The sequence below is a fragment of the Chinchilla lanigera genome, unplaced genomic scaffold (assembly GCF_000276665.1).
Source record: "Chinchilla lanigera isolate Chin_1 unplaced genomic scaffold, ChiLan1.0 scaffold00011, whole genome shotgun sequence".
In the NCBI taxonomy this organism is placed as follows: Eukaryota; Metazoa; Chordata; class Mammalia; order Rodentia; family Chinchillidae; genus Chinchilla; species Chinchilla lanigera.
In genome coordinates, this window is record NW_004955412.1 from 27,048,203 (window position 1) to 27,072,389 (window position 24,187).

The window sequence follows — 24,187 nt, forward strand, 5'->3', positions numbered from 1 at the left end:
GCAGGATTCATCTGTAATCCAGCAAAGTAAGTCATATAGTATACCTGTGAATCTTACACAGTACACCTATGAAAGCTCACAACTTGAATGTTCATAAATCGGGCACTTCCTATACATATAGGTATTATTTGATAAGACCACAAGTTTACATTCTCAATGAACCCTTTAGACTTAGAACACTGTATTTATCAATGGTTAATCTAAAAAATGCCCCCCAAAAAATTTTAAGTAGCTGTCTTGGTTACTTTTCTCATTTCTAAGACAAAATACCCAACATCCAAAATTAAGGGAAGAAAGGTTTATTTAGGTCACAGTCGGCAGCCCCAAGGCAAGGTGGTGTGGCAAAGGGGCAGGTGTTGATGGCAGAGGATAGCAAAAGCACAAGCGAGGAGTCGGGGGCAAACCTCTTTCTGTCCCGTATAATGCATGCAGGTTACCTTCCCCAGAGCAGGTGTAGCACTCACACCCTTAATCCCAGCATTAGATCACGAATCAATTACCAACTCTAGATTCAACCACCTCCAAAAAGCCTGCCCCCCTTGACCGCCTGAGGCTGTGGGGAAACATCCAGACACAAACCATTACAGTAGCTTAGAAAGCCACAAGTGTTACTCCCAAAGACTGGTTGGGTATATTCTGAGCTTACTCCTAAAGAAGAGCTTTCCATTTGATAAGTACAAGTTTAACATACTTGTACACATCACAAATGGAGACCAAGTTTCATCTGATTCACATATAGCAAAATATCCCAAAATTTAGTTTTATATTTCACTGTCATAAGGCAAAATACATTATTTAGAGAATACTCCACTCTTTAAAATAACACATTTCAAACCATCTTTTCCTCTACTACCAAAAGACATTACTCACTTGAAACGAAATACAAAGGCAACTCACCAACTGTGAGAAATGCTTCTGACTGCGTGGTGCCATGATCGTTTGTTGCTTCACAGATGTATCTTCCGGCATGTTCCCGAGTGACAGCTGGGATGGAAAGGGAGCTGGAGCCAGCTCGGGACATGATGAAGTAGACAGGCTCCAGGTCAAGGCCCCCAGGTCTTACTAAGTGTGACTTTCGGGATTTGGATCTAAGGACTTGAGATGGATGACTGGTTATCAACCCGCGGCTGCCATACCAGCGAATGACTGGGACTGGCACTCCAGTGGCATTGCAGGACAGCGTAACAAAGTCTCCATCTGCCACCCTGGCACTTGCTGGAGTTGTGATTATAACTGGCTTGAATCCATTACCTATTAAAAAATAATTCACATACCAAAATTTAGGAATGTAATAGAATCTGCAGCAAAATAATTTCATCTGATTGCAGAAATAGGATATGAGAGAAATGATTAGAATAAAGATACCTCTTTCCTTAGTTATCTTCTCAATTTTCACCAAGTAAAACTGTCAATAAAGTAGAACTGTTCATAGCTGTAGGCGCCTATATATTCCCTACACAGAGCTTTAGGAAGAAAAGAAATCTCTCAAGAGCCTTCCACTAGACAGATCTACTTAACTACTGAAAATATAGAATGGGTTTCAGGCCTTAACATAAAAAAGGTACAAAGAAGTATAAAATTAGATCAATAACCCTTCAATTCTTTTGGATTCTGATTATAAAAGGTCTGGGAAGAAAAAAAATCCCATTTTAAATAAAAGTTGATAAACTTTTTTCTTACTACTGACATGAACATTTTTGTTTCTAAATTAAAGTCTCACTAAGTCTTTCTTTTTGGTCCTGGTATTCTCTGGAGGTATTTTTAATTGAGCCTGCAAAGAGATACTGATTCACACAAATGATAATTTCTCCATCATGTCTCTGTTTTTCTCAAAACCTACTTCTCACATCTGATAAAACCAACCAACATCTGACCTTCTCAGATTTCTGAGTTTTTTTTGAGGAAAAAATGCCATCTCAATAGTTACAATCTGCATTTCTAAAACTACTAATGAAGATGAACATCTTTTCATGTTTTTATATGCCACACATATTTTCTCTGTGAAATGTTTTGTCAATTTTTCTATAAGGACTTCTTTTTGTAAAATGACTCAGAGTTCTTTATACATCCTAGATAACTATTATTTTGCTTAGTTACGTATGTCCCTAGTGTCTTCTGGTTTATTGGTTTTCTTTTCCTTTCTTAATAGTACCTTTTAACAGTGAGGATGCTTTCATTTCAATATAGTCGTATCTTCTTAATCAACCTTCCAAAATATCTTGCTAAAGCACAATTTGTAATTGCTAAATTGTGGAAGCAACCCAAATGTCCATCCACCGAGGATTGGATAAGAAAATTGTGGTACTTTTATATAATGAAATATTACTCAGCTATAAAGAAAAATAAACTCAAAGTTTTTATAGGTAAATGATCACAACTAGAGACCATACTCATAAGTGAAATAAATCAGACCTGCATGTGCAAGCACCGCGTTGTCTCACTAGTGTAAAATCTGAAAGAGTGAATAAAAACTTGGGAGGTATGATAGACATTGTGAAAGGAAAGGAAAACACTCAAGGGTAAAGGGCAACTGGGATGTGGGAAAAGAGAAGGAAAAGAAGGAGAAATTTTGTATGTATGTTAACAGGATAGTTAACATAGTTGACCTACTGTCTTCTATTTCTTTGCTGAAAGAAACAGTTAATGAGTCCTTGATTGATCAATACTGCATGTCTCTATTTGTTTTCATGAGAAACCACTTTGAAGATATCAATATGTAATACAACAAGCATTGTTAATTTCCTACCACTTTGTTTATAACTCTGTGTTGTTTATATTGTTCTTTTGCTATTTTGTAAATGGTTGTCTGTCTGTTAATGTTTTCCTTTTATTTTTAAAACAAAAAAAAAAACAAAACATCTTGCTAAAAGGTTTTAGCCATATAGCTATTCTCCAATATAGTCCTAAAATATTTTCCCTTTTATTTTTCATATTTAAGTCTTTAATACAGTGAGAATTTATCTTTCTATACCATGTGAATAACAGATTTAATTTTACTTTTATTTACATCAAAATTTGCAGCTGTCTTCTCTCTAGTGATCTACAATGCCAGTTGAGTCAATTTTTTATGTGCAAATATCTTTTTGGCACAGTCTATTCCTGAACTAATATAATGTTTTCTAAATTATTACTGATTTTTTTATATTTAAGGCAAGTTTCTTCTTTTAGAGTATCTTAGTTATTATTGGGCCTCTGATTATCTATATAAATTTTAGGATCATTTTCTCAAGGTTCTTAAAATATTCAGATGAGATTTTAACTACAATAGCATGAATTTACAGAAAATTTTTCAAAAGAACAGGTAACTATAACATTGAATTTTGCTACCTATGAGCAGGTATGTGTATCTTACATAACCGAGTCTGCTTCAACATTGCTAATATAAAAAAGTTATTTTAAATATTTTATTGTTATACAGAAAGGCAAATGATTCTTGTTTATGGTCTTCATCCAGCCACCTTACTAAACATTATTAGTTCTAAGGAAATATGAAACAGCCAGGAAACTGTTTGGATATTCCATGATGACAAAGCTGTAAATTAGTAACAATTTGGATTCTTTCTTATTTTTTTTTCATGTTTTCTGTTCTAGTTCAGAACTCCATTATAATGATGACTAGCCATTAAAAGTAATGTTTCATGTGAGTTCTTATCAGATATCATTTACCAAGTTAAGGAAGTTCCTTCTATTTTCATTTTTCTGAGTGTCTAATGTGAATAGTGAATTATATCCAATTTTTCCTACCTCTACTGAGATAATCATATTGTTTTTCTCCTTTATTTAATAAGTAGCATAAAAAATACTTTAACTTTTCTGAGGGATTTCCAGGATAACTGTTCAATCAAATATCTTCTTTTTTACACATTCCTGGCTAATCAGTATTTTGTTTAGGATTTATACACCTATTTTCATAAAAATGACTGGTTTTTTACTTTCCTTTCTTACAGCAGCCTTTTGTGACTTTGAAATCAAGATTCTACCAACTACAAACTTTTCATCTTTTTCTATCTTTTCCTTTTCTCTGGAACAGTTGTATAATGTTTAGAATGATCTGTTACTTGCAAGTTTGGTGGAACCTCCACAGAAATACGTGGACTTGGATTTTCTTTGTAGGAAGATTTTTAATTCCTAATTCAATTCCTTTCATAGGTGTAGAGAACTAATAGACTTTTTATTTAAGTCAGCCTTACTAAGTTACATTTTTCCTCAGAATTTGTGCATGCTACAGTTTAGTTCCTTTTGTTTGTTTGCTTTGTTTTTTAAGGTACAGTCTTGCCAGGCGTGGTGGCGCATGCCTGTAATCCCAGCACTCGGGAGGCTGAGGCAGGAGGATCGTTGCGAGTTTGAGACCAGCCTGGACTACAAAGTGAGCTCAAGGCCAGCCTGAACTGCATGGCGAGACCCTGTCTCAAAAAAGCCAAAAAAAAGGCACAGTCTTGTTATGTAGTTCAGGATAGCCTTGAACTCACTATGTATGCCAGAATGGCCTCGAACTTGCAGTGATCCTCCTGCCTCAGCCTCCCAAGTGTTTATAGTTTGGTTCTTAAATATCCCCAAATGCCCATGTGGTGGAGGCTCATGTGTCTGTAGTACTACTGGAGGTGGTACAACCCTCAGGCGTGGAGCCTATGGAGGAAAGTTAAGGCATCACAACTGTAGCCTTGGGAATACTGGGGCCCTGCCCCTTCCTGTCTTTTTCTGTTTCCCTTTGAGTGAAAGGGCCTACTCTGCCATGGTTCCTACTGTAAGATACTGTGCTGCCACAGGACCAAAGCAACATGCCAAGGGGCCACAGACTGAAACTCCTAGAACATGAGCCAAGTAAACTTTCCCTTCTTCAAATTAACTGCCTCAGGCATTTCGTCACAGTGACTAGGAAGGTGACTAACACAGTCCACTCTTGTTTATACATGTAAATTATTTTTACAAAGTTTATCACAGTCATTATTTTTAATCTCTGCAAAACTTATACTTATAGCCTCCCTTTTATTTCTATTATTGCTTATATGTATCTAGTTACTTTATACTTAACTTAGCCAAAGACTTGCCCACGTCATTACACTTTACAAAGAAACAACTTCTACATTTATTGATCCTATTTCATCTTTGTTCTCTATTTAATTGATTTCTGCCCTTATCTAGTTTCTTATATTTTTTAAAAAATATTCTCTTGTTCCTTCACTCACTGATTTTCATTGTTTTCTTTTATAAGCAAATAAGGCTACAAATTTCCTCCTAAATCCCATTTTGGCTATCTACTACAAAATCTGACCTGTGGCATTTTCATTATCGTTCACTTTAAACTATTTTCAATCTATACTATGATTTCTTTTTTAAACCAGCCATTTGGAGTTATAATTTCATATTTCCAAGCACAGGGCAAGTTTTTAAATTATCTTTTTATTATTAAGTTCTAAATTAGTCACAGTAAGATAAAAAATATGATCTGTAATGATTCTCTGAAATTTGAAATTTTTATACTTGCTACCATAAACAATTAATTTCCCTAACATATAAAGAATTCTGATAGATAATTAAGAAAAAAGGCCAAAAACATAGCTTTAAAATGGACAAAAGACAATGAAACATGAAAACACAGGAGTATAAATTTAAATGGTTCCTTAACATGAAACGATACATAACTTTACTCATAACAACAACAAAAAAAAAACAATATGGACTACAAGGGCCTTTTTTCTTTTTTTTACTTTAGATTAGCAAATGTAAAACAAAAACTTTTGACAATATTCTGAATTGTTGAGGGTATGAGGAAAGAAGCAAATTTATACATTGCCTACAAGAATAAAACCTGTAGCAATTAGGAGAGCTATCAGTAATATCTATCAAAACATCAAAGTCATTTATTTTGATATAGGTTTTATTCTGCAAGCTCATCTCTAGGAATCTTTTACTGATATGCACACATGTACAAAACAATCTTTATGGGACATTCATTAAAAAGTATTTATAATAGATCCTTCGGTTCACGAGTGTGATGATTGGGTGTTCATGCCATCTGCATGAGATGTGCCTCCCTCAAACCTCATTACAATGTTGGCACATTACCCATCTGACGTGAAAAAAAAAAAAAGAAGTATTTGTAATAGCAAAATATTGGAAACAGTCATCAATGAGGTACTAATCAAATTGTTACAACTACACAATGGAACGCTAAACAGCCATTCCTTCAAAAGGAATAAAATACTCTTTTCGCACCAAGTAGGAAGATATTCAAGATACATATTAGTAAAAATTTCAAGGTAAAGAATGCTATCACCATTTATGTAAAAAATAAAAAGATACTGTTATAAAATACATACACACAAAATGCCTGTATGTGCCATATAGTATATAACTGCAGGTATGCCTATGTGCTAGGATATTCAAGAAGCTGAAAATCAATAATTTCTAAAGAGGGATATGATTGGACAAGAAACTTTACCATAAAATTATATAGTACCTGTTGAAAACAGTTTTAAATTATATTTTATTTTACCTTTCAATTTTTAAAATTTTCTTCTGATTTTTTTCCCTAATCCTGGGAATGGAGCTCCAGAACCTTGGGCCTCAGGCATACTAAGTAAGCACTTTACCAATGAAGTATACCACCAGCCTAAGAGCAATTTTTAATGAGCCTGATTAAATGAGATGGTTTCTTCACAGAAATGCCTATCTGCCACTAGTAAAGAACATGGTAAATGAATATAATTCTGGCATAGTGATAGGATTTGGTAGTAAAAATGACTCTTTTTAGCTACTACAAAAGTTTACTTGTGAAATAAAATCTCCTATGATTACATGACCTACAGGCTTACTTTGTTCAACTTGAAGTCTTCCAGTGGACTGCATAAATCCAATCCCATTATCTGCTACACACTGGTACAGTCCAGAATCTTCCATGGTAACCCCGGTGATTTTCAGTTCATTTCCTGCAGTTAGATGTCGTGGGGAAGGATGGATAGGCTGTGCGTTATGAAACCAGGTACAGGTGGGGACTGGGTTCCCACGAATACCACAGGTAAAATGTACTGTGGCACCTAGAGACACTCTTTGGTCCTGTGGTCCTTTAGAAATTGAAGCACGTTCTGAAAGTAAAACACACAAAGTAAATTCTAGCCCTCAAGGTATATGTTTTAAATTGTCACACAAGTTATATAAAATCTTTGTACCAATAACAAGTTGAAAACAAGTTGTATTCTTTATTGACATTCTTCCATCTGCTGTGATCATCAAGAAATAAGAAATATATTTTAACTTCCCACTAGTAGGATAAACCATATGTTACTAATAAGTTATAGTCTCCTTTTTTAGATCCATTCACCCACTTCTCTCCCCTAACACACATGAATATGCACATAACACAAACAATTTGTAATCCCGGGCTTCTCTTAGCATTTACTTCAGGTGATTAATTTAAAATAAAGTAACAGTCTCTCTAGATTTCATGCTAAATAGGAGCCAAAGAAGAAAAACCTTTTTCATTTTAAATTCTTTTTATGGTCCATTCATCTTTGAAATTAGGTATATATTATGAGGAAAGTAAAAGAAAAAACAGGCTTTGCATATGCTAAGCAAGTGCTCTCCACTGAGCTATACCCTCTGCCTCTCTCAATGAATTTTAAAGTTTTCTTGCCATCTCCTTGTTGCTAGCCTACATCAGGTAATGATATAAGTAAACAACATAAAGAGAATTTACAAGAATTATATTTACTATGAAACTACTTCTTATTCAGTATTTTCCACCTTTTGGGAAAATCTGCTTTGATAAAGGCCGACATTTTCTGCTGGTACCTGATAGTGAGGTAGGTAGCTGACAGAAAAAAAAAATAGTTCTGAGATAAGAAGTACATATTTTAAAAAAGACATACATACAAAAATGAGAAAAGAAATGGAAACAAAGCTTCTGTAAATGGGGAGGATAGGAGGAGTTAAAAAATGAGGGTAGGAGGAAAAAAAATAAGTTATATCATGTACAGGTACAAATTCTCTATGGTGATTGTGATCATTATGTATATCTAAAATGTACCAATACGGGGCTGGAGATTTAGCTCAGCGGCAAAAGTGCCTGCCTGGCAAGCGCAAGGTCGTGAGTTCGGTTCCCGGTACCGGAGAAAAACCAAAAAATAAATAAATAAATAAAATAAAATGTACCAATACAATATGCTTAAAAAAAAGAAGTACAGGGGCTGGGGATTTAGCTCAGCGGCAAAGCGCCTGCCTGGCAAGCACAACGTCGTGAGTTCAGTTCCTGGTACCGGAGAAAAACCAAAAAAAACAAACAAACAAAAAAAAGAAGTACATGTAAAAAATGTAGGTAAAAATAATGCAAGTTTTATGAGCCAACCTAGGTAGAAAGCATGCTAAAAGGGGAAAAATTTTTTACATTAAACACACTATGAGTCCTTTCTGAGACAACATTTTCTAGCTGGTATGCTGGCTCAGATACTATTATAGGACACCATGCAGATCCATCTCAGAATCTTCTGTTGAAATGTGAGTCATGAAGGTGGGAGCACAAGTAATCAGGTTAGGGGTAAGGTTCCCAAGAACACTCCCTGTGCACTGTTCTGTGCCAGCCGGAAACACAGCCCAATTCTACGGTCCTTGAGAAAAATGACTATTCTGGCTACTGGTGTGGATATTTCTAGATAATTCATGTTTCATTCTGAGCCCACAAATATCCTTCCAACCAGGAAAATGGCCAGATTTGAAAACACAAAAAACAAAACAAAACAAAACAAAAAACACTGAAGAAGTAACATCTTACCAAGTACATTGACCATGTAAGTGACATGCTTTATGTCTCCAGACCTGTTGCCCACCACACAGGAATAGTTTCCAGAGTCTGCTGGGTCAATGCTTGCTGTGGCAAGATGGGAATACAGACGCCTCCAGTTGCTCCCCAGCACAGCGTCTTGGCCCTCCCGCAGCCAGTGTACTTGAGAGGCCGGGACCCCTGTCACCACGCACTCCAAAGTTACAGGGCTGTGAGAAAGCACTGCTAATGCCTGGGAAAGGGTGGGGTGAAGAATGTGAAAACCATCCAACGAAGGGCCTGGAAAAGGAAGAGAACACAAAATATTATCACTACGGATTCAAGGCCAATCTCTTCCTCAGCAACACTCGGAACTTCCCCACGTTCCCGCTTACTTTTCTGTATCAACAAGGTCCCACTGGGTAGTAAAATCATATTCAGTGGAAGTTTAAAATTAAGTCTTTGTGGTGCTTTAGAGCTACTTCTGAATTAGCACTTTGGAAATGTAAAATCCTCAAGTCCAGAAACCACTCCTTTATAGTACTCTATTTATGTGATCTCAACTAAGAGCCACAATCTAAAATCACCCTTGATTTTTATCATATCTGCAAGAATGAGAACAGATATATCTTTTTTTTCCATCATTCACATTTAGCCACCAATGTGATTACCATCGCTATAAGGTTTTTATATTTTAAAAATATATATGATAGTATTCTATAATTCACTGATGCATTTACTTTGTTAAGACTTTCCAAAGATAAAACAAACAAGACCTGAAAAAAGAAATGTTCAGTATTGTTTTTTTGGTTTTTTTTTTTTTTTTCCCAGTACCGGGAATAGAACTCACGACATTGCGCTTGCCAGGCAGGCGCTGTGCCCCTGAGCTAAATCCCCAGCCCCTCTGAAAAAAGAAATGAAAAGAAAGAATGAATTCTCCTGTGCCAACTTTTTATGAGCAACACTTTTGAGAACGAGTTACCGTCGCTCTCTCAAATACTTACGACTCACAAGGAGCTTCTGGCCGATAGGTTCAACTTTTAATTCATTGGTGACAGGATTATAAGCTGCACACTTGTATGATCCTTTGTCTTCTGAGGATACATTCAAAATCTGAAGGTTTCCTGACGGGAGGATTACATACTTCCCTGAGGAAGGAAAGGAATCCAGTTAGGCCTTGCCCTTTCTGAAGACCGTCATGATTAACTAAAACAAGCAAAGGTTAACAGTTGTGCTTTAGACAGACACAGAAGACCAGCAGCAAATAAGCAATTAAGGAAAATGCATTAAATCAAAGAAAGGGAAAGCGAGGCAGAAAAGAAAAAAAAAAAAAAAAAAAACGGTCAACAGTACTGGCGGAACAAAATCAAACCTATCACAAACACTTTAGCACACGGTGAGTTCAAAAGCATAAGAAATGTTTGGACAAAGATACAATGACCACAGCTACCACCTTGACTGGCCTACCTATAGTACCAGTCACTTGGTAAGCATTCATCGTCTATTTATTCTTTCCAGTATACACTGGTTAGCTATTTTCTGCCAGGCCTGGTCCAGGCACCGGTGATACAGCAATGAAGGAAGCAGATCAGATGAGATAAATTCTATAAAGAATAATAAAGCTGAACTAGAGCAACAAGGAATATCTTAGAGAGGCCCATACAGGCAGCCTGCCTTTCCTATACAGTGAGATCTGAGTGGGGACCAGAATGAATCGAGGGAGCAAGCCCTTGGGGTATGGGACTGTGGTCACTCCCATAAGGTAGCCACGTGTCTCAGTCTCCTCCACTTGACTTCTGAGATTACAGGCAATGTATCTGATGGTTTTTTGTATGCACAGTCCCTGGTACACACAGAGCTTGCTAGTGGGTTATGTAATAAGCTTTTGCTCTGTGTGTGCTACTGGCTTTTCATGAAAAGACTCACCTGTGGAATGTTTCAGCCATCTTCCACGGATCTTATAGCGCACCTCAGCTTTGGGGTTACTGGCTGGTACCTGGCAGCCAATGAAACCAGTGCTCTTTTCTTCTGCTGTAATAACATGCTTTGCTGATGAATCAAAATCTTCAAGAACTGAAATACATAAACAGATAAATAAATGAATGCAAAACTGAATCCTTCTCAGGGGAAATTCAAAAATTGGAAACATTTGCAGCATGGTCTAGTATGGCAGCTAATCCCAGTCCTGAGGGGAGCATGATCTTTGTATCTGAGAAAGCAGTGAGGTAGTACCTCTAGGGCTGCCAGTTAAGTTATGTTATTCTTTTTTCAGATGTCACTGCTTTCAGAGGACTGTAAGAAAAACAAACTTCTTCTAAAACACTCTAAAGCATAATTATTCTAATTCTGTCACAATAAATCCTTTTCAATCCAGGCCCTCATTAAAAGCCACTTTCCCCATTGGTGACTACTCAAATTGTAATAAAATGGCTTCTGGGAATGAACCTAGGACATCAAAAGCCAAAGCAGTATATCGTTCAAATGTTTTGAATGTACTAACTCGGTCTCTATTCCTTTCAGTTTAAATTCACTGCAGATGAGCCTGCACGCAGGGTTCTTTATTATCTTGCAATGCCCAAGGAATTTAGCAGCCTGCCACTAGGAATCCAGCACTCCAGTGTGTGTCTTGGAGCTGTCTATGGGTCACAGCTCTACAAAAACATTTACTCTTCTCAGTTATGACAAACTCACTACTCCTGGGGAATCCAGATTTATTCTGTAAGTAGGGGTGCCCTCACAAAAATGTTTTCCATTACTGGAAGCCATCACCATTTGAAAGGCAGATGGCTCAAACTTACTAAGAAAAACCACACATTCCAGATTTTCCTTAAGTTCAATACTCAAAATTCCTTTCTTTAAAGTCAGTTATTTTTTTCCTGCTTCTTTAATCTGGTTTCAATTAAATAAATAATTACTCAGTAATCAAGGCAAATGAAACAATGAGATGTGAAAGAAAGATAAAGCACTGCATGGAATAACCAAGTGTCAAAACAGACAACAGCTTTTCTGTTGTTAATGACATTAAGGACGTTTAAAGACTCACAAAGAAACTGTTTAGAACTCATATTAGAAAACTGTCATCACCGTGAAACTTAAAAAAAAAAATCATTTCCATACCATTGTTATAGATGAAGATGTTAGGGTGGGGCACAAAAGTTCAGGTATATTTCCTCAAGTTACACACACGATCAAGTCAAGGCTAGGCAAGAATTGTTAAGACTCCTACCAATACACATCTCACACCAAAGTCCATGCTCTTCCCACAGTTTAGAAATGAAAATACTAACAGTCATTTCAAGAAAACCCACAGGTAACATGGCCCAAAGGAAACTTACCTGCAATGGATACTGTTGCAGGGCTGCTCACAATTGCGCCTATGCTATTGTTGGCAATGCACTGGTAGTCACCCGAAAGGGAGGGGTTAAGAGAAAGAATCGTCAAAGTCCCCTGATGAAGCTTAATCTGTTCCATGTTTTTATCCAATCTTTTTCCATTATGCAACCAGGAGATGTGAGCAGTCACGGGTTTAGCAGAACAATGTAGTATTACAGGTCCACCAAGCTTCTGCACAGTAGAAAGTGGCTCAGAAATAAAATAAGGTGCCAAGTCTACAAAGGAACATACCACATACGTAAAAGGGTGAAGAGGGGGCAGGAGGGGAAAGGAAGGGGAGAGAGAGATAAATAGTACATAAATGCACTTCAGCGGAATATAACTAAAGCACCTCTTTATTTATACATATGGCAGCTCTTGATACCTGTAAAACTTCTCACAAAATTTTTATGAGCTCATCTTTTGGAAGAAAACAGCAACATGTTAGCCTAGGAGTTATGTTAAAATTAAGATAGAACAGACAGGAATGCTTATAATATAAATAGATATATATAACACTAATTTTATTAATGGAAAACAGCAAACTGCCTTTTAACAAAGTTGTTTGTAAGAAACGCAAGTTAAACGCCTGAAAAAGTGAAGACAAGATGCCTTTCAAAATAAAAAGAACTCTCTCCTATTTTAACAATAGGATCTTATACTATAAATAAAGGTGACAGTACTTCCTCACTACTTTATTATTTTAATGTAAAATATTTTAATATAAATAAGATATTTTAATATAAAATATTCAAATCTTAAGAAAATAGAAAGAAGCCACACTGAAGTACAAATTCTATCCTTTCCTGGGTATAAAGGCTTCATGTTTATACTTAGTATTTGAAATAGTTTCATTTGTTACATCTATTCCTTCAGGAACTTGGGCAGGAAAGAGTGATTCTTGCACCAGAAGAGTAATACAAATCCCCTCTTTCTGCTTCCCAAAGTGAGAAGGGAGCAGCACTGCTGTTGGTCTGCTGGGATAAATACTTAAAAGAAAAATATAATAAACTGTTCTATCTCCTTTTGCAGAATATTTACTGAGAAATAAAGATTAAGGGCTAAAGATATAGCTCAGCAGCACAAGCACTTGCCTGGCAAGCATGAGGTCCTGAATTCAGCTCCCAATACCAGAAAAAAAAAAAAAAAAGGCATCAGAAATAAAGATTAAAGAAAGTGTCTTTCTTGGTTAAACCTACAGTAGTGGTTTAGAAAACCATAAAAGAAATAAAGCCAATGAATCAGTTTTCCTTTACCAAGTCTAATATTGTTATACACAATTTTTAACAAATAAATACTACTCAATGAGTAAACATCATATTTGTACATACAGCTTTACTTAAGTCCAAAAAAACAATAAACATCACAATATTTGTATATACATTTTTACATAAGTCTAAAATAAAAAACAATACATGTGGGCCATGTATTTAGTCTGAGGCTTGTATATTCTTAATAATAAACAGATTCAAACTTTGCAGTAACCCAATGAAGTAATGAAGTAAACCAGTTGAGGTCATAAGAGAAAGTACCAGACTTGGCATTTGAACCAAGCTCTCTCACTCCAAGTTGAACATTATACCATATTGATTCTACATATTCTCTTTGGTGGTGTACAGTTAGCGCTTTATTCCTACTATCATTTCTAATTTCAGAAATCAGTACATAACATACAACATATCCCCTCACTGATAAAAAGCATAATTAGAAATACTTTCAAGGCGACAAATTACAAGAACAACAAATTATAAGGACAAAGATGGGAAGGCCTCCTAATGTCCAAAGCACTACTAAGAAATCCTTAATGTCTTTAATCAAGTTTTTAAATCATGTAGCTGATCAAGAAAATTTCAGAAATATTTTACACACTGCTATTATTGGCAAAGTATTGAAATCAAAATTTGTTTTACAGGATTAAGATGAGGGAAGGCTTCAGCCAAAACCCCACCATTGTCCTCTTACCTGAACTCACAGAAGAACACGGAATCATAAGAGTAAGAGTAACATAGAGCAGTGTCCATAAGGGTCTGGGATCTGGATGCATAGTGCCGATTTCCAGAGAAGCAGTAAGACAGATTTCCAGAGAAAACCCAGGCCTTCACTCACTAGAAAGCATTAAAAAAGAAAAAAAAAATCTAAACCACAAAATCCACTGAAATCTTTCATGTCAACCACCAGAGTTGTGAGCATGATGACTGCCCGCTCTCGTGAAAGCTCTGCATGGTTTATGTCACATCCTAGGCACTTAATGATCCACAGCACCTCAATTCACAAATCGATAGGGAGACACTAAATTACAGTTGGAAATTTTATTCATTCTCCTAGGGTACCAGGATACCTTTTATTCTAGAGAACTAGTCATTGCAAATGAATAATTCAACTGCTCTAGTGTCTTTCTATTTATACAACTCACAACTAGGCACAGCCAACATGTATTCTGTCTCCTCATACCCTAAACAACAAAGTCACACCCACAAATGCACAGTGCCTCCTATGTGCCAGACCCTGTTCAGTGCTTCTGATATACTAGTCTTCCTCTGACACAGGTGTTTGATATTCTTCCCTTTACTCAGATGGAAATTTGGGCTCATGGACTGTTCAAACAGAAAGAATATTAAGTGCCAGCCTGTGCTGGAATTGAATTTGACATTCAGTGGTCATAGTGGGATCAGCCAGGAAAGGAACAGTGAGGGATAAAGGCAAACAGGAAGGCTGGGCCGGATTGTACCCACTATTGAAGGTTGTGTGAAGGTTCTAGAACTTATTCTAAATGCTGTTGAGGACTTAATGTGAGAGTGATGTGATCTCATTTATGCTTTAAAAAGACCACCAGCTGATGGAGAATATGCAAAAATGAGAGAGGAAAGGAAGAGGAAGAGCTATCAGGAGACACTGTGATCCCCCAGGAGATACCAGAACATGGTGGGTAAGGCCAGCAAGTCTTCACCTATGGAGGCAGTGAACAAGATTCAGAGTATTTTCTAAAAGTAGAACCAAGATTTGCTGAAGTGTAGGTGTGGAGTGTGAAATAAAAGAATGTGTCAAGGGTAACTTTTTTAAAAAGTGAAGAATAGAGCGGGGGACCCAGAATGATGAGGGAGAGAGCCAGCAGGTCTGTTTGGCCAAGGTAAGTTTGAGATAGCTATGGGGCACCCAAGTACTGTACTACTGTGCAGTCAACAAGGGCACCTGTGAGCCTGGAGCTATAGGGAGACGTCAGAGCTGGACGTATAGATTTCAGACACACAAAAGCCTCGGTACTAGAGGAGCTCTCTTTGGGGAAAATATGTCTAGACGACAGAGGAGACACCAGTTAGAAGCCATGGGATACTCCAACCTTCAGAGAATAAATAGAGAAGAAACTAAGCAGCAATGGAGAGCAAAAGAGACCCAGAATAACAGGCAATGAAATAGGAAGAAATCCAGGAGAATGTTGCATCCAAGGGAGAAAGTGAAAACATTTCTGGAAGAGAGAGGTCAATGTCTCAAACACCAGTGAGAAGCAGAGTAAAGTGAGACACCCTGGGAAAGGCACAGGGAGATCACTGGTGGTCCCAACAAGTGATTTCAGCAGAAAGCAACATTTGATGCTGGGCCAGACAGATGGGAAGGCAGGGGCATAGAGAGCAGCAGCCTTCAAGGGTTTTGCTGTGCAAAGGCAACAAACAGGGAGAATGGCTGGAACCAGATGTAGTCAGAAGGTTTGTCTGTCTGTGTGTGTGTGTGTGTGTGTATGTGTGTTTAATACAGAGATAGTACAGCACATTTAGCAAAACTTTAAAAAGTTCCACAAAGCCAGCACTGGCAAGTCTGCAGGGATAAATCACTAGGATATATTGTTGGTGGAATAAAATCAATTGGTTCTTTATGGAGGTAGTACCTATCACAAGCATTTATTTGTGTGACAAATATTTATTAAATATTTATTACATACTAGGTACACTCAACCAGGTATAGTGGCACATGTCTATAATCCCAGCTACTCAGGAGGCTTAAGCAGAAGGATCTCAAAGTAATCCCTCAGGAGCCGGGGAAAAGCAATTTTCACTACATAAGCAAAAATAACGCAGAAAAAGTTTATACCTTATAGTCTAGAAGGAGAGGTGGACGAAGAACAAGATAAATAAAACCTCCATGCATCCTTGAAACATAGCTAAGATTTTTTCCCTCTGTGATTTGGACACATGTCTACTATTGTACTTTGTTGTAGAACTTGTCTGGTCACATAGCTATTGTCCTCTTTGAAGGCAAAAATGACATCATATTCAATATTGTAAAAATTCTAATGCCTGGTTTTAAGAAAGTAAACACTCCATAAATGTTTCTTAAAATGAATACCTTAATACAATGCATTTCCCAGATGTATGTTAGAGTAGTAGTTAATGAAAACCACCATCTCACTGAAAAACTTAGTGCATTTTTAGCTATATTTTTAATTCTTCATTCTTTTACTCATTCACATGTACAATTCTTCTTTTTTTTTTTTTTTTTTTTGCAGTACCGGGGATTGAACTCAAGACCTTGCACTTGCCAAGCAGGTGCTTAGGCCACTGAGCTATATCCCCAGCCCAATATGTATAATTCTTAAAAATAAGTAAAAATACATTAAGTGCTTGCCATATGCCAGGCATTATGCTAGATCAGGTAATTATTTCTGAAAATTCTGCCTCATGTTCCTGCTTGGCCAGGGTTGGACAAAGAACCTATGACTATAGTCAACATGTAACAATTGTGCTATATTAATGATACTGGGGAAATGAAAATTTTATCTGCATACTCATTATACAAAAAACGGTTAATCTACACCCTGGATAAAACTGGGTAGTAACAAAGCAAGACACCTGACATGACTTCTACTAAGTCAAAGCGTATCTCCCAGGACCTGCTGTTCTCTGTGCCAGGTACAGCAAAACCAAGTTGCAAACTCAAGTCTCTATAGTTTATTGACATCAGGTCACGGACTGCCTTCTCACTTCTTTTTGCTGACCTCTTTTAAAAAGTAGGAGAAGACACCACTCATCAGCAGAAGGTCCCAGCTGTGGGCAAACTCATTTGGTTTATTTGAACTCTCACTTGGTTCAAGGGTAAGAATGAACACACACTGCTGGTAAGCAGTCACAGCAATGTAAACACTCAAATAACCTGTTAACAGGAGACACTTCCCGGAGAGAATGAAGACAGGGAGAATTGTTTCCACCTTTTGCTGAATCTTTCTTTATTTATTTATTAGAAAGCAGTGAAACCAACTTCAGAGGCAACTTTAACCCTAACACATGACCTACTTTCAAGTTTCACAGCTCATTGTTGCTACCTAAATATCATCACACAGGAATTTCCTTTGTTAAATCTGTCTCTACTGGTTACTCAACATATTTCCAGGTGATTTTGGAAGTTGGAAAGAATCTGTGGTCATAAAAGATGTTTGCTAAATATCTGAATCAGCTTACATTTATCCATGGCAAGCTTGCCCAGTTTTTTAGAGAACTACGATAGTGAGAGCGAGGACTTGGTAGTCTGCTGTTATACAGGTCGGATAGCTTGAAATTGTACTCCACAGTTGCCATCAGACCCTCAGGTGCAAGCTCAGTGACTACAGAGAAGAAAAGATGTGTACAAGTCAGAGCAGATCCATTAGCACCACTGGAAGATCGCTCAATGCTATTGCATTTTCAAAAGTACTAGATCAAAAAAGAAACTGCTTCATGAGATTAATGCCCTTGGTATTTGACAAATTATTATAAAACCAAATATATATTATATATAATTTCCCCTGCCCTGCTCTGGCACATGAACAACTAATTTTGTTTAGCCAAGTTTACCACAATTAAATGAGGCTACTGTCATTTCATACACAGGACAGTGGACTGAACATGCATATCATCTCTCTCATCCATAAAAATTTACCTTCTAGAGAGAACAGCCCTCAATTCCTCAAAACAGTTGTTCTCACATCCTCCTCTCACCCTATCTGACAATAGCACCAGCAGAGAAAAGGTTCACGCGAAGAGCGCACCAACCCACAGCACTTCACATGCCACTTCAGTACGCCCTTTGCCAAAGGCTGTTTGACCTCTGTTCTAGAATACACAGAATTCAAACATCCTCATTAAAAACAGAATTCTGATGCAAGTCACATCAGAACAGTATTTGGATTGATATCGTAGTGTCATTTTTTAAACTTCAACATTTCTCTTTCTATTTATTTATTTGGTACCAGAAATCAAACTCAGGACTTGTGCTCGCCAGGCAGCTGCTTGTGCCTCTGAGCTACATCTCTGGCCCTCATTTCTCTCATTTAGAACTTCTTAAAAATACGCAGTGATGTTAACACAATGCCTGGCATTATTTTAAACAAAATATTCAAGGTTTTTCCCATATATTTTACAATGAATATTTTTAAAGTAGAAACTTGTTCACAGAAAGTTTCTAAAACTATACATTGACCAAAAAAACTTACAATTCTATACAGTATATGTGGAAAATATATAAATGTATAAAGAAGAAAGTAATCTAAACATACAGATAACGTATCAATATTCTGATGCACTTTCTAATCCTTATCATATATTTACACAACTGAGATCATAACAGGTAATAGTTTTAAAACCTTTTAATCATTTGTTTTTTTTTTTTTTTTTTTTTTTTTTTTTTGGTTTTTCTCCGGTACCGGGAACCGAACTCACGACCTTGCGATTGCCAGGCAGGCGCTTTTTGCCGCTGAGCTAAATCCCCAGCCCCCCTTTTAATCATCTGTTATCTAATGATCCTTCATGGCCGTTATTTGTCTCCCAGGCAAGTACGAACCAGGCCCGACGCTGCTTAGCTTCCAAGATCAGATGAGACCAGGCGCATTTAGGATGGTATGGCCATAGACTCATGGCCATTATTTGTATCAGCTGCAGAAACTCAGATTATTGGGTGGATATATTTTAATCTACTTAATCATTTCCTTTTTATAATTAGACTACTTTGTAATGTGTGTGTATGTTTGCTATTATAGATGATACTGCCATGAATATCACAGTGCATAAATCTTTAGCCTCTCCTATTTATGCCCTTAGATTTTTCAAGTGAAATTACTGGGTCAAAGAATACAAACATTTTTAAGGCTCTTGATACACCACCAAGCTATTTTCTAAGATGATGACACCAGTGTACAACCCTACCCCAACAAGCACATGATGGTAACTCCTCCTATCAATATGTTGTATCGGTGCTTAGACTGCAGTAAGCAAACAGCGGAATAAAACACCTACACTTTGAGTTATTAATTAAAATGCTTGATAGGGCATAAAGCAATTTTTACTATCTAATCTATTAAATTCTTAATTTAACTTCTAAAATTTAAATTCTTAATTTTGATGTGAATTACATCAAATTTACTGATACTTTATATGAAAATATGCTGTCATTCAAAGAGTACCATTCAGTTCAAAACTATATTCTTACATCCCTATTGCTCTTGTCCATGTACCATATCTACTTCTATTTCCCTAACTTCGGGAGGTACTAAAATAACTCAAGGGGTAGAATTTTAAATTGCATTCAAATCTGTATGTGAAAAACCTAACAGTTAAGGCTTAACTAACTCACTAGTCTCAGAATGAACTGACATGACCCTAGGACAGTTCTTTCACCTCCTTCCTATCTCCAGATAAAGTCCCTGGCCTATACCACTCCCTCTTTTCCACCGTTCTGAGAGGCTGACTTAAGTGAGGAAATGGTCACTAATCACTTTGCTCTCAGGAAAGCCCCTAGGAGTACAGTCTCTCCAGGAAAAAAAAATAACTGTAAAGTTAAAGAAACAAAGAACAAAGTATAATGCCCCATTAAACCTACAAATGAAGACATCTCTTTTCTCCTTGCTGTAGAAATCTTTGGACTGTTCCCCAATCGCATCTGGCAGAATGCTGCTCTCTTTTTGAATCTTGAGGTCACAAAGAAGAGCTGGTATTTCTTAAGCTGGAGCTTTAAGCCCTTCCCTACCAACTACAAAGAAGGCAATTTGTCAGGATAACAAACTGCACTTTATATGCCATCCAAGCTTAGCAGCATTTCTGCTAGTGAAGGGAGGCCAAAGGTATGCCTCATCTTAGAATGAGAAAGGAAATACTTCCCCAACGTTTGCTTAACTTATTGTTCAGCCTGTGAACTTACTGCTTTTATAACCCCTCTTCAACATGCTGCCAGAAGAATCCTTTGGGAAAAGGCCTTCCTGAATTTTTAGATTTGATTACTTTGTTTTTGAAGCATTGCCTCTGCTCTCCTAAGGACGATCAAGGCTGTCTTTTTGAATTATCCCCCTCCCCAGACACATATGTCATACTTTCTCAGAGTTTGCCCTCTCCCCTCCAAGTTTAAGGAATAACTGTTATTAGTCTGTGAACAAAAACTTGGCTTTGGGATCAGGATAGCTCTTCAAAAATAGAAAAAACTACTGCTTGTTTCCTTCTCAAAGGAATCTTATTCTCTGTGAAACATGCTCATTTCCTTCTTTCAAAATAAGATTTAGGGGCTGGGGATTTAGCTCAGCGGCACAGCGCCTGCCTGGCAAGTGCAAGGTCATGAGTTCAATTCCTGGTACCAGAAAAAAAAAAAAAAAGATTTATCCCTATTTTCAAATTATCCATTTCAAAACATCTATTTATCAACTGATAAAAAATGAGTTTTCCATAGTAATTGAAAAGAAAAACTAAAATATACTTACTTAAAAATTCTTCATTAGGTATGATCAAGATTAATTCTGTACAGTTTCAGTAGGGGAATCAAATACACAATACACTTTTTTAAAAACCCACTGAACTACCTGGAATTCAATCACATACAACTTTGTCTTACTATCAAAGTTTTTTCCACTCAGAATATTTAAATGATATAGCTAAGACACTAACATTTCCTACACAAACTTTTCCCAAAAAGCCCACAGTATTCATTCAATCATTTCATCCCAAATATAGGACATCTACTTGGGCTGAGACCCTATGAGCAGTACAAAGACAAGGATGGCATAATTCCTGTACTGAGGGATACTGCAGCTCAACAGAAAAGAGGGCATGAAACTAAGTGCAGAATAAAGAAAAAAGTACAATGAGAGAGCAAAAAGTATTAAGAGTTCAAGCCACAGGCATTCATCTTCTATTCAGCAGATTCTCAATGCATGCCTACTATGTATCAGGCACTGTGCCTTGCTTGGACCCATGAACAAATGAGACACAGGATCTGCCTGCATAAGACTTACAATCAGGCGACAGGAGCTGACAAGTGCAGAAGCCAGTACAATATAGACTTAGATTTAACATAGCAACTGTTCAGATAGCAACTTTTTGCAATAGTGGCTGTTTTAAAGTTCCTGGGTTTCTTTTTATTCAGTGTAACAAATTTCCAACCAAAAACTCAAGAAAAACACTCTTAAAAGGGGTGCTTGGCTATCACAGTTTCCAAGATGAACTCACCACTAGATTGGACGCCATGATTTTTAGTTGGAAAGCATCATATAGAAAAGACTGGATTGGCCGGGCATGGTGGTGCATGCCTGTAATCCCAGCACTCGGGAGGCTGAGGCAGGAGGATCGTTGCGAGTTTAAGACCAGCCTGGGCTACAAAGTGAGCTCAAGGCCAGCCTGAACTGCATAGTGAGACCCTGTCTCAAAAAGAAAAAAGAAAAAAAGAAAAGACTGGATTGCACGCTGTTTGAATGGCACCCAAATAGGGTATCTTGTGGACAAAAGCCCTGTGAGGACAGTGACTTTTTCCCTCATTTGTCTACATTGGTAACCACCATTTCCTCAGGTCATGAAGCTCCCACATGCTCAGCCTTTACTGTGTTGTAAGATGTTGTTCTCTGCTATAACTTTATTTTTAAGTGCAGTTTGAGGTAAGACACTGAAGAACCTTAAAAGATTTCCTACCTACAAGCCCACGTCCTGACCTGGTCCTCCAACCACCTTCAATGAACTTCCTCAGGAGGCCTCTACCACCCTCAGGGTTTCTCCTTTGATGGGTATAATCAAGCCAGTGTGTTTTATTTAAGAACAAACTTTTTAATTGACTGTCAAAGTACTGTTCAGCACTCTACAAATTTATTTTCATTGTCCAATCAATGTACTTTCTTTTCTTTCTGTGAAAACTGGCTAGCTCGGGTTGGCTGGAGCATGTCATTTTTTTCCACCAAAATCAACAAACATTGTTTTCACTAAAAGGCAGAGTTTTTAAGACACAAAGGATTTCAGAGAATAAAGCAGTTAGGTGAGGGAGGAACTGGGTGAGCCAAGAATACACATGCAGTTGCTCCAGGAAAAAAACGGAAGCTCACTTAACCTAGACTTGGGAAGCGAAGACTTCTCGGAGGAAACAGTGATTAGGTGAAATCAGATGAGTACATTTAGAGAATGAGATGAGGAAAAGAAGAGGAACAAAAGGGCAAGATTCCAAGCAGAAGAACAATTTGCAGAATCAGAGATAGGACAAGAAAGTATGGCCTGGAGAAGAAAGAACAGGAGGATAGCCCACTATGAGAGGTAACGCTGCATGGGTGGACAGAAAGGAGAGCATAAAGAACAATATAAATCATGTTATGGTGTCTGGCTTTTATCCTGACAGAAAAAGTGCAAGGCTTTTCTGCAGGCAAGGACAAGCTGCAACTTGTGCCCTGCAAGATGGGAAAAAGCTGAAGACTCATGAAAGGGAGTTGGGGACCTGTACTAGAGAAATATCAGAGGACAAACTTAAAAGATTTTTTTAAACATTTAAAACATGGACATATATAAAAGATGCAAGAAACAGAATTGATAGGTTGGAACCTATTCATGTGTCCATTTCTTTATATCCCCACTGCCTTGATGAGGCTGCTGTCCAGATTTCTGACTGGGACTTGTGACTAGAGGATGTGCATTTACCGAGACAGAAGACGTGTGAGAAGTAGCAGGGTCTTTCCTGGTTCCTGTTTGCGGAGTATGGGGGAAATGGAAAGCATGTAGCTGAAGATATGGAGATCATGGGTTTAGGTGGATGGAAGTGGGACTCCAGGGCAGGCCAACAGAAAGAGGACTGAAACTCTTAACAGATTTGGAGCAGGGAGCATGGATGGAAATTTGGAGGTCAAATGCAGACAAGAATAACTGTTGATTCAAATGGAGGAGAAAGCCTCCAGCTGAATTCTAAAAATTGCTAATTCTGAAGGTTTTGAATTCCTTAAAATTAGCCACACTATCATAGTAGTAATGAAAAAAAAATTTTAAAATAAGACAGAAACTGATATTCCATGGATGCCATCAACCACTTAAGACTTTTAAAAATGACTTCTGAAATGTCATTAAGTTTCGCTCTGATACACCTTTCAAAGGTACTGCAGTCCAGGGTAATCAGACTCAGCTTGAAGCTGTTCGCTCCTTGGTGATTACTAAGAGCTTTGATCAGTGACAGTCTTCATGCTGTCCAATGGGATCTCCCAAAATGAGAGGAACAGCTGGCAAACATCCTTCAGTGATTTTACAAGAGGATAGGGGGAGGGGCAAGGAGAAGAGGCATGGAAAGTGCTACCATTAACCACAAGAAATAACTGATACTTAGCATATTATCTTCTGGGAGGTACTTGGGTTCTTTTAGAAACTAAAGAATCCCTTAAGGAAGTCATGTGCAACTGACTGAATTCTCTGACCTCGTAACTGAGTGTGGAGGAGAAACAGAGGAATCCTGTACAAGGACAAACAGGGTATCAGAGTTTACCCAGGTCCACAGCAGTAACTGGCTGGACTCTCACCTTACCAGAAAAGCCCTCTCAATTTGAAATGCCAATAGTACCCACTGCATGAGTACTTATTAATGACTGCAGCATCATTCAGATCAGCCTTTTAAAGGGGTGGCACCATAGACTTCACAACCCTTCCCCCACTTCTCAGTGAAGTCAGCCAAGCATGCAAATGATCCTACTGCCTGCAGAAGCGTTTCCTTTCACTCCAGACAGCCAAGAGTGGACAGAGAAAATGGAAGTGACTTGAAGTTATGGCACCAAAAAGGCCAAATGAGCAAAGAAATAATCAACTCCACATGAGCTACTTCAGC

The 24,187-nt window shown here is 37.5% G+C and overlaps 1 protein-coding gene across 9 annotated transcripts in view; it reads right to left on the reverse strand.

Annotated features, from left to right (window-relative positions):
- Cdon (cell adhesion associated, oncogene regulated) overlaps window positions 1-24,187 on the reverse strand; it is an 89,578-nt gene that overhangs the window by 43,812 nt on the left and 21,579 nt on the right. For 2 of the 9 annotated variants that reach the window (XR_001232898.1, XM_013511120.1), the window contains exons 1-8: window positions 17,575-17,791; window positions 14,090-14,232; window positions 12,091-12,363; window positions 10,682-10,828; window positions 9,760-9,903; window positions 8,768-9,055; window positions 6,816-7,085; window positions 898-1,251 (exon numbers count right to left, since the gene is read on the reverse strand). Coding sequence is in view for 7 of the 9 variants with exons in the window: in XM_013511120.1 (XP_013366574.1) it covers window positions 898-1,251; window positions 6,816-7,085; window positions 8,768-9,055; window positions 9,760-9,903; window positions 10,682-10,828; window positions 12,091-12,363; window positions 14,090-14,171 (1,558 nt within the window). In the remaining 2 variants the exon portion in view is untranslated. Of the gene's footprint in view, window positions 1-897; window positions 1,252-6,815; window positions 7,086-8,767; window positions 9,056-9,759; window positions 9,904-10,681; window positions 10,829-12,090; window positions 12,364-14,089; window positions 14,233-17,574; window positions 18,015-24,187 lie in introns of those variants that run through there. The other 7 variants (XM_013511118.1, XM_013511119.1, XR_001232897.1 and 4 more) reach the window with 6 other exon arrangements.